Source organism: Anopheles coluzzii, chromosome 2 (genome assembly GCF_943734685.1).
Source record: "Anopheles coluzzii chromosome 2, AcolN3, whole genome shotgun sequence".
Lineage (NCBI taxonomy): Eukaryota > Metazoa > Arthropoda > Insecta > Diptera > Culicidae > Anopheles > Anopheles coluzzii.
The window spans coordinates 105,060,902-105,071,531 of record NC_064670.1 but is presented as its reverse complement, the minus strand read 5'-3'; the positions used below and the strand labels follow the sequence as shown (position 1 = coordinate 105,071,531).

Genomic DNA, 10,630 nt, shown 5'->3' with positions numbered 1-10,630 from the left:
ACGCTTATCGCACTGCCCTATCAACAGCTGATTCTATGCTCGGCGATAACCGAACCAAGATGCAGGTGTAGATCGCAGCACACTGATACGGATGGCGCTTGTCATCGATAACAGGTACATGTGTGAAAACGTACAACTTATGGGCCACACCGGGTGTTTGGAGAATGGAAATAACAGACAGGGTCTGGCTCGCGACTTGCTCACGACGGGTTCAGGATGTGAGGCGCAAAAAAATGAGGCAAATGATGGTAAGCAAATTCTACGAACTGGGTCGAGAGTTTCGGTGTGATACTGATAGCAGCACAGTGAGGTGATCATTCTAATGAACTTTTCTTCATTTGATAGAACAGAGAAGTAGAATGAAGAAGTGCGTAATAAAAATGCATAAACTCCTCTTTATGATAACATGCTTACCACTGTTGACTGGGTTGATTTGGATGAGATCGTGCACGTCTTACTAATTTAATAATTAGCTAATTAACTAATCGCTAGAAATGTAGCTCTAAATGCTATCTTTCAAATGTTTGAAGATATTTAATGCAAGTTTTATATTTAATTTAACAATCATCACTAAAACAGATTTTTTCAACGATAGGGTGAGAAATAGAGAGATAGAACGAGATAGAGAAAGAGAGAGATAGAGAAAGAGAGAGAGAGAAAGAGATAAAGAGAGAAAGAGAAAGAAATAGAGAGAGAGAATGAGAGAGAGAAAAAGATAAAAAGCGACAATTCATAACACTAGTTTCACAAGAAAAAGGAAAATACAGTGAACCCTCTCTTATTTGAGAGGCGATGGGACTGTCGAATAAGAGGGGTTTTCAAATTACAGAGGTGGAAAGTGAATGAAAGGTCCATCCAAACAAGAAAGAGACAGAACATTTAGTATGCAGCCTTAACTGTTGCTATAGGAAACTGCGAACAGGATTGCCAATTTGAGCATACATCATTCAATAACCATGACAACACCATACTCAAATAAGAGGGACACAGATTTCAGAGGTTTTCCAAATTAGAGGAACAAAAATGTACTGGAAATCAAGGGACTGTGCAAAATGTTCAAATAAGAGAGGTTTTTCAAATTAGAGAGGTGTCAAATAAGAGAGGGTTCACTGTAGTGTCTTAAGAAACCGAACCTTCACGACCATCCGCCATCCGACCGAAGCCAGAGGTGTCAAACTTACAGCCCCCAATTCCTAGAGCAAAAATAAATTGCGCCATTCTGCTTCAATGCGGCATTCGAAAATTGAATATTTTTTCTATAACTATCAAAGCCAATATAACTGTTGTGAATACTGTAGTGAATAAGCAATAATAATAGATTCTGTAAAAACAAGTTTTGTAGACTCAAACCTTATTTTGTTAAAGCGTTATTAAGTAAAAATCGTACCATGCATACGTTTATTTTAATGTATCTTAGAACGTTTTGATTAAAAAAACAAGTAAAACAATTGAATAGCAATTAAAATAGATACAACGGAGATTAAATACGTTTTCCGTTGCCGCTAAATTTTGACTCTAACTCACTTATTTTTGTCTCGAAGGCACCAATTTTTGACAGCGTTTCACGATTTTTGCCTCGAAGGCATCAATTTTTGACAGAGCGCATCAATTTTTGCCTCGAAGGCAACAATTTTTGACTGTGAGTCAATCGCTTTATTTACAAAATTTTATGTAATTTCTGAAACTGTGTGTTCTGAAATGATTGAAATTAAGTTAAATAGTGAATAATTTTATTGATACAATTTAAAATAAAACAATTGTTTTGCCAATTTTGGCAGTTTCAATGGAGTGAAAAAAATTGGCACGTATTTTCAGCTGTAAACAAAAGCTTTAGAAATTCTAAAATTTCATCATTTTTTCTCAAGAAACAATCAATTTACACAGTTTTTGTATTTTTTATGAGGAATAACAATTGTTAAAAATCTGATTAAATACCTTGTAAAATTGTCATTATTCCTACAAGAGTCAAAAATTGATGACTTACAGACAAAAATAGGTGCGTTAGAGTCAAAAATTGATGCGCACTGTCAAAAATTGATGCCTTAGAGCAGGTATGTCAAACTGGCGGCCCGAGGGCCGCATGCGGCCCGCGTCGATTCTGAATGCGGCCCGCGAGAATATTTTGAGAATTGCTAAAAGCACTGCAAACCATAAATCTGTTATTACTATTTGTCAAAGTGTATTAAATTTTCCAGAGAAGAACAATCCTTTTGTTGGTATATTTTTCGAAATTAACATCAATGTACCCATAACATCTCATAAACTTATTCTACACAATCGTACATATCAATCGAGACCCTTAAGAATCATTCAATTGAATGCAAGCTCAGTCGTATTATGTTTCGATTAAATCCTGACTATCAGCAAAATTTTGTGCACACTCAATTGCACATTCTGTATGGAAAAATAGATTTGCGTCAACTGTCTACAAACGAAAAAGGAATGAAAATAACTTGATACACACACTAGGAAACTTCGCAAGAACTAGTGATTGATTTCAGAATCGCATCCACGGCTCAAAACCATTTCCGATCTTAGCTATTCCGACGTCGAATCTGACCAAATCAAACCAACAGTTCCGTTCGGTGCCGTCCGAAGCCTATAGAGCCGTTAGGAGCCATTCGGAACCGTTGGAGTCATCGGTTGTCCCACCGAATTTGACAATCTCCATGCCCCCGACTGCCGAGTAAAGGATTCATTCGGTTCCGAATTTTTTCCAACCTTAGAATGTTACATCATTGATGTTCGATTGGAGCCACTGTTTTTGGTCATAATCATGCCACCATAAATGTTAATAAAAGTGATTGTAGCCAAGTTGCAATTATTTGTACCCCGCATTCTGCAAGACGAATTAATGTACTTTCCAACCTCTCCAAAAATTAAAACAAAAATTATATGATTACGCTTAAGCCTAAGGGATTTAGATCAAGGATAAAAACAATCGAAATGCCGAAGCCTTGCAATACAAAGCTAATTAATAGATAAGCTCACACAGTCCTCAATTCCTCAATTCGTGAATCATCTCCCTTCAAGTGTCAAAAACAGATTTGCCGATCTGTATGGGATCACACTCCACGAATCTTTGTCAGATAAAATTCTTCTTCTTCTTCTTTGGCTCAACAACCGATGTCGGTCAAGGCCTGTCTGTACCCACTAGTGAAGTGAGCTTGGGCTTTCAGTGACTTATTGTTACCATAGCAGGATAGTCAGTCCTACGTATGGGGGCACGGTCTATTCGGGGCTTGAACCCATGACGGGCATGTTGTTAAGTCGATCGAGTTGACGACTGTACCACCAGACCGGCAATAAAAAAGATAAAAGATAAAAGCAAGATAAATTTATCGTTATTAAAAAAAAATTATTCCTCAAATACGAATATATATTGTTATAAGAAATGAATATGCCACCAGAACACTTGGAACTTGGAAATTAGCGAAAAATAATGTATAAACACGAGTTATTACAATTTTTTCCTTGATCTGTCAAAAAATTACAAGTGTAAACAGTTTAAAATTAGGCTTATCTCGGGTGAAATCATCTAATCTACAAGAACTGCAAAAAATAGGAATGACAGCGAACAGAACGGAACTTCCTACGACACACTAAAAACGATAGAAAGCCCTCGTGTACGATAAAAGCAACAATTTTGAAAAATAAAGCTGTTTACACATGCAAATATTTTTGTTATTCATTCAGCGATGGATAGTTTGGATTGCATGAAAAAGATTCACCACAGGCTGCTAGACTTCCGCTACTTCAGTGAAAAAGTGTGTTTGACAGATATTTGCTAGCACAACTGCCGTAAGAGAACGCAAGTAATGAAAAATATCCTATTTTAATAATGACATTGAAAGTACAATAAACATTTTTTCTAATATAAAAAAGAGCACATATAAAAATAACATCGTGAATTTGTACATCACAAACGATTCCAGATAAGAGGCGAGTAGTACAAAAAATCAATTAGATTAAAAATAAAAATCTAAATAGTACTTTACATAACTATTGGGTATTTTTTTCCATTCTCCATTTTGCGGCCCGCGAATCACTGAAAATTTGTACTTGCGGCCCTCTGATGAAATGAGTTTGACACAGCTGCCTTAGAGGCAAAAATTCATGCGCACTGTAAAAAATTGATGCCTTAGAGCCAAAATTTGGTGGCAACGACTGTATTACATTTCACAAACGATTCCTAGCTTTCGATGAGGCAGCGTTGAGGATCAGCATTTTCATTTCACGATTCCTATCGTACACATTGCTGTTCACAATCAATACCTATACAAACAGATTGGATATCAAAACGGTTCAGTTGTTACTGAGAAATCGCCATTATCTGGATAAAGACACATCTACTAAATTTATTAAACTAGTACAATTTTCATCGGTGGTCTCTTCTCTTTGGGCCGGTCTGGTGGTACACCCATCGTCAACTCGTACGACGTAACAACATGCCCGTCATGGATTCAAGTCCCAAATAGACCGTGCCCCCATACGTAGGACTGACTATCCTGCTATGGTAACAATAAGTCGCTGAAAGTCAAGCTCACTTCACTAGTGGGTACTGGCAGGCCTTGACCGACAGCGGTTGTTGTGCCAAAGAAGAAGAAGAAGATTTCTCTTCTAAAAGTCTATTCTTCAATGGTTTAAATAACCATGTTAGACATTATTAAAAACTGTTATATCTAAGGCAGATCGAGATCCTATCACGTGTACTATATCTAATTAGTTGGCACCAAAAAAATTGAAATTTTAAAGAAATCGCCCATTAACCCATCAACAAATGGAGAAGCTTCTGTTGAAATAAGTTTATTCAATTAAACTAAAAAAGGTTTAAAAGTGTTAACTGTTTATAATGTAACTGTAATTCCCAGCATGCAATGGAAATAAATGCTTTCGAATCAATTTTCATACATCGTACACATTGCCCTGCGTAGTACACAATGAGTTTGACATCGCTGCTTTAAGCAAGCAAAGAGTGAACACGGTCCTTCACTCTCTATGCACTCTATTTTAAGAGCTTTTGTCACAAACAACATGCCACTCCTTGCGCCAACGAGCTGTTTACTTGCTTAACCTACTATGCCGCTCTCTGCTAAGATTACGATCGCTTGCGATTGGCAATGAAGCCTGATTAATCCATGATTAATTTACACCAGCGTCGGGCTGTCTGGTCTGTCACTATCAACACTTCTGTTTGTTTTGTCTCAGAAGACAACCTGTGAAAGCATTCCATTCGTATCCCTTTACAAGAGAAGTTTGAATACACTAACCAGTCAGCAGAAGACTTCGCTATCACAAAAAACTATGCACCGACAATCTCAAAATAAGTCTGGTATAAGACGTGTTTGTAAATTCCCAGACCCTCTTGAAAAGACATTTTCCAAGTCATCGCAAGAATCGTGTTCATTGTTACAACCCATTCGCTCCAGCACAAGACTCTCGAGACGTGCAATTTCCTGCTAATCGGATCGGATGTAAATAGAAGAAATCCCACCCACTTCAAGGCAAGTGAAGTGACTGATTAACCTGTAGTAAACCTGTAAAAGGTTTGCCTCGTTTGGCACGTTTACGTACGTTCACGGTACACGAAGCATAAAGCTGTAAAAGCTTATCATCCTGCAGATATGTGAAGTGTGCCAGACTTCCACTCGAGCAGCGGTAGCAAAAGCGGTAAACAAATAGAACAAGCTCAGTAGATAACAAAAAGCCAGCTCTATCTACCTCGAAGCTTTCCTATTTTTGTACGCCAATGCACGTGTCGGATAAGTCGATGGAGACGCCTAATGTCTCTTCGTATTACAGTAAACTGTCATCGACTTATTATAACGACTTTGGTCACAGATCTCTAACCCCACCCAGCAGTGAAAGTAACACACACACCCACACCGCTCACATCAATAACAACAACCCCTTTCCGTCATCAAGGCCTACTCTTCAAGTTGTACTTGAAACGATACACGAACGCACAGCTGGATGCTACCGAAAACGGTTGCCCGCCACCTGTCGATCGACGCGTGCAACCATCTCAGTCACTCATTGGGAGGGCCGCTCCAGTGCGCTTTTTTAAACCTCGCCTACTACCTTTCATACTACCCTAAAGCCCGCTCCCAGTAGTGGTGACGGTGCTACCAAACAAGTGGCACACCAAAGTGGCCGCATTGCAAATCGCTTATCGGCAAATACCATCGGCAAACAGTTCCAACTCCCAAGGGGAGGTAGCAGGCCTCAGTTTTTAAAGTGGTCCCCGAATCGATTAGCCTTTCATTATAAAACGAAGCGCTCGACACGGACGATGCAGCCAGTCGGCATTCGGTGGTCATTCTGAGAAGGTGCAGTGTCGTGTTCTGCTTATTTCTCCCAAGATACATACAGCATGCGGTTTCCAGTGCTGGTGGCGGTTTCGCTCGCGGTAATTGGAGGTACCGCTGGCCGCCAATCGTACAGTGGGTGAGTCGCGCTGAATAATTGAAAGATTGCCGCTCAGGTTCAATCGATCGATGGTTGCTTCGATGTTATGGTTATGGGGAGGTGTCGTTTACCTTTCGCCTACAGCCGAGCGACTGTGCATTCCCCTTTTTTGATAACGTGTGGTGCCTGGTGGAAATGGGCACATCGATCGATTGCGGTGATAAGCTCTTACGAAACGTAAACTAACTTCTGGCTTCTCTCGCAAACACCCGCAGCTACAAGCTCTACTCTGTGGAGCAGAACAACCAGCAGCAGGTGGACTTCCTGCGCGAGCTGCAACAGTCCGCCCAGGATCTTGACTTCTGGAAGCTTGATCGTTTGGTTGGTTCCGAGGCACGGGTGCTGGTGCCTCCGGCACAATTGAACTACTTCCGTCAGCTGCTGAAGGCCCAGAAGTTGCGCCACCGGGAACTGATTCACGATTTCGAACGGTTAGTAGCCCTATGATTCAGTTCCAATGGAAAGATCCCAACAATTAACTCAATGTTTCTCTATCCTCCAGTGTGCAAGATGATCATCTGTACGGTACCAAACGGGTGACTCCTTCGCAGGGTCTTCCCCTCAACAAGTACCTGCGGTACAATGAAATGATCGACTACATCAACACACTCGCGAAGAAGTACTCCAGCTTTGTAACCGTTGCCGAAATTGGCAAATCCTACGAAGGACGCCCAATCCCGGCCGTCACCATCCAGTCCCCGTCGCTCTACAAATCGCACCCGAACAGCTCCAAACCGGTCGTGTTCGTTGATGCTGGCATTCATGCGCGTGAATGGGCCGCACCTGCCATGGCGATGTATCTGATCAGCGAGCTGGTGGAGAATGCCGCCCAGCATCAGGATCTACTAGCCGGGCTTACCTGGACGATCGTGCCAATTGCCAATCCGGACGGGTACGAGTACAGTCACGAGCGGGAACGCCTGTGGCGCAAAACACGCCGTCCGGCCGGACGTAACTGTGTCGGCGTCGATGGTAACCGCAACTACGACTTCCACTGGGCGGAGGTCGGTGCCTCGAATCAGCCCTGCTCCGACACATACCACGGGGAGCAGTCGTTCTCTGAACCGGAGACACGCGCCATCCGGGACGAGCTGCTGAGGTTGAAGGGACGCTGCAAGTTCTACCTGTCGCTGCACACGTACGGTCAGTACCTGCTGTACCCGTGGGGATGGACGTCGGAGTTGCCGGAGGACTGGGAGAAGGTTGATGCCGTTGCGCAGGCTGGAGCACGTGCGATTGAGCAAGCGACCGGGTCGACCTATACGGTCGGTAGCTCCACCAATGTGCTGTATGCGGCCGCTGGGGGCAGTGATGATTACGCGTATGCCGTCGCCGATGTGCCGATTTCGATGACGATGGAACTGCCGGGCGGTGGTTCGCAGGGCTTCAATCCACCGCCGACGCGCATCGAAGAGATCGTGAAGGAAACGTTCGTGGGCGTGCGAGCGATGGCGTTGGAGGTGGCGCGAAACTACAGCTGAACGGGTGTGCGCGGCGCACAGAGTAGCTGTTATTATTTATCTGTTTCTACCCGGGCTCGGGTGCAATAAAATGATTAGTCCGTTAAATCCGGCTTGTTGGTAGGATGATTAAGTGCTGCCGAAAATGTGGGGCCCCAGTAACCTGGATTTTCGGCGTGCTGGAGTTGTTGGATCAATGTCAACCCGTTGATGGGTGCGCTTTGGAGGGGGGAAGGTGGTCCACACCGTTATAAAGGCGAATCTTAATGACTCGTGTTGGAGGGAAAACTTTTACCTCCAAAGTGGAGCATTAACAGGCCTTAGCTTGGACAGCTCTATCCCTTTCCCGAAGGAAGTAATCGATTTAATCGAACGTGCAGAAGTAACAGACGACGAACCCCCTCGGAATGGTGTGGTGTGGCGATTGCTAGCCTTTGATTACATCGCCAGCCAGTCGTTCCGAGCTCACTGTAGTCGTCAATGAAACTTCCCCCTTTCCTAGTTGTAACAGAGTAAATGGCGTTCCCCCCACACTCTCTCTCTCTTCCACAGGTCCACAAGTCAAACAATGAACCCTTCCGGAAGTGGGGTTGGCAAATCGATCGACCGTCCCGAACCGGGGTAGTGCTGGAATGCCTTCCAGAACCCCATGGACCGTGTTTGCAGCCCTCGCCCGTACACTCACATTTCCATTTTTCATTGATAACTAACGCTCCAGCAGGTTCGGTTCGCACTAACGACCTCTAGCACCAAACGGCACGCGCATAACTGAAAGCATAGCCGCAGAAAAGGAAGGGTTTTGATTGCCGTTTGCCGTGTGTGTGTGGGGCGGCTTTCGTGCTATTTACCTTTATCTGCTTTGACAATGCTTGCGCCACTGCAGGCCCAAACGGCCGTGCCGTGTAGCCTCTTCCGGGTGGCGTTAGCGGAGGCGCGTGTTACATACATTTTCTTCGGCTTCTTTTTTCCTTCGTCTGTTACAACTCGAAAACGGTGTTGTTGTTCTCTCGCGGGGGGTGGTTAGTAGTAAATGTGGGTGTTCCATGTCGAGGCGTACAGCCGAATTTTGGAACAGAAACTTCGTCGCTGGCAGGACCAACTCCAACTCGGGTTTAGTGGTTGTTTGTTTTCAGCGCGAAACGGACGTGGCTTTTTTTGGAGTAGAAAATGTTGAGTTTTAAGCTAAAATTATAATAAAATAGTGATTAGTTGTGTTAAAATGGAGCAAAAAAGCGTTAATCGTTACCTCCTGAACTGACGATAGTTGTGACGTTTGCCCGGAGCAACGCGTAGTCGTAGCCTACTAAGCAACCGAACCCGCAAGTCTAGTAGCTCTCCCGCCATCTCCCACAACATGTCGTTCGATTCATCCAAGCTGTTCCAGACCTACCAAAGCCACCGGGACATCAAGCAGTACCTGGACACGCTGCTCCAGCAGCACTCGAGCAAAATTGAAGTGTTCTCCCGGGCGGAATCGTACGAGGGGCGCGAAATTCTGACCGTCCGCATCTGCCACGATGTGCGGGAGCAGAAGCGCCCGAACCGTTGGTGCATCCTGATCGATGCCGGCATCCATGCCCGGGAGTGGATAACCGTCTCGGTGGCACTGTTTATCGTCCGCCAGCTGATCGAGAAGGACGAAATTAGTGCGAAAAGTTTCCGCAGCTTCGAGTGGATCATACTGCCGCTGCTCAACCCGGACGGGTACGAGTACAGCCGTGAGCATGTGAGTGGAACTGATTGGGATCCTGTAAAACACGACTACTTTGACTGTCATTTCCACGTGGGCGTTTCTTTTCTTGTGTGTAGAACAAAATGTGGCGCAAAACACGGCGACCGCTGGGGCCACGCCATCGGCGCAGCTGTGTCGGCGTTGACTGCAATCGCAACTTTAACGTGGCGTGGACGATTGGTAGCGCCCGGTTCTGCTCGCTGCTGTACCGGGGCGAGCGCCCATTCTCCGAGCGGGAAACGAAAAACGTGCGTGACCTATTTCGCAAGCTGCGGCCTGCGTGCAAGTTCTACCTTTCGCTCCACTCGTACGCGAAAGCGATACTCTATCCGCGTGCTTACACCAGGTGCGGGAAGGATTTTTAGTGCGGTTTCGCTTTTTTTTTTTAATGTTCGTCTTTGCCTTTTTTAAGGACACTGCCCCGCAACTGGCAGATGCAGCACACGATTGCGGAGGCGGGCGTGGAAGCGATGAAGAAGGCTACCGGGGTGCGGTACCGGTGTGGCAGTGCTTCGACCGTGCTGAACCGACCGGTCGGTGGGTCGAGCATCGACTATGCGCACGACATCGAGAAGGTACCGGTGGCGCTCGTGATGGAGGTCGCCTCGAAGGGTTTCCATCCGCCGGAGGCGAACATCGAACGGATCTGCGAGGAAAGCTGGATCGGTATCGGGGCGATGGTGAACTGTCTCGCTTCCAGCTTCCGTTCCGTGCTGAAGGGCAGCGGTACGCTGCATCTACGCTGACGCGCCCATTCATCAAAACAGGCGCAGGGGGTGTTCTGTTCTGTTAAAATACAGGGTGTCCTTGTTTGTTTTTTATTGGTATTTCGTACGATTTGTTACATTAAAGTGTCAGGTTTTAGGGAGCCGCGCACGTGCAGCGGGTCTGCGACAATCCCCGCAATGCTTACGTTACACGTTAACAGCTCACAAACAGCGAATTACGGAAACGAAGAAGGGCAAGCTTA

At 44.8% G+C, this 10,630-nt stretch overlaps 2 protein-coding genes and 1 long non-coding RNA gene across 3 annotated transcripts; 2 read left to right on the top strand and 1 right to left on the bottom strand.

The window, feature by feature from the left end:
• The first annotated feature begins 6,283 nt into the window (after positions 1-6,283).
• On the top strand, positions 6,284-8,036 carry LOC120948629 (carboxypeptidase B). The gene is made up of 3 exons (XM_040365186.2): positions 6,284-6,447; positions 6,684-6,899; positions 6,971-8,036. Exons 1-3 carry the CDS (start codon positions 6,374-6,376, stop codon positions 7,947-7,949), a joined length of 1,269 nt encoding a protein of 422 aa, XP_040221120.2. The 5' UTR covers positions 6,284-6,373; the 3' UTR covers positions 7,950-8,036.
• On the bottom strand, positions 7,957-9,262 carry LOC125906818 (uncharacterized). The gene is made up of 2 exons (XR_007452166.1): positions 9,175-9,262; positions 7,957-9,110 (listed from the first exon to the last, which is right to left on the bottom strand). It is a non-coding gene; the product is annotated as an uncharacterized LOC125906818 (long non-coding RNA).
• A 13-nt stretch (positions 9,263-9,275) lies between these two features.
• LOC120948630 (carboxypeptidase B-like) lies at positions 9,276-10,422 on the top strand. Its single transcript, XM_040365187.2, has 3 exons — positions 9,276-9,654; positions 9,738-10,006; positions 10,073-10,422. Exons 1-3 carry the CDS (start codon positions 9,283-9,285, stop codon positions 10,404-10,406), a joined length of 975 nt encoding a protein of 324 aa, XP_040221121.1. The 5' UTR covers positions 9,276-9,282; the 3' UTR covers positions 10,407-10,422.
• Positions 10,423-10,630: the final 208 nt, after the last annotated feature.

Bases quoted from the DNA above. Each gene is read 5' to 3' on its own strand.
- LOC120948629 (XM_040365186.2), top strand. From the start codon at position 6,374: ATGCGGTTTCCAGTGCTGGTGGCGGTTTCGCTCGCGGTAATTGGAGGT. The intron at 6,448-6,683 runs GTGAGTCGCGCT...AAACACCCGCAG, and splicing joins GGCCGCCAATCGTACAGTGG to CTACAAGCTCTACTCTGTGG. The intron at 6,900-6,970 runs GTTAGTAGCCCT...TCTATCCTCCAG, and splicing joins CTGATTCACGATTTCGAACG to TGTGCAAGATGATCATCTGT.
- LOC120948630 (XM_040365187.2), top strand. From the start codon at position 9,283: ATGTCGTTCGATTCATCCAAGCTGTTCCAGACCTACCAAAGCCACCGG. The intron at 9,655-9,737 runs GTGAGTGGAACT...TCTTGTGTGTAG, and splicing joins ACGAGTACAGCCGTGAGCAT to AACAAAATGTGGCGCAAAAC. The intron at 10,007-10,072 runs GTGCGGGAAGGA...GCCTTTTTTAAG, and splicing joins TATCCGCGTGCTTACACCAG to GACACTGCCCCGCAACTGGC.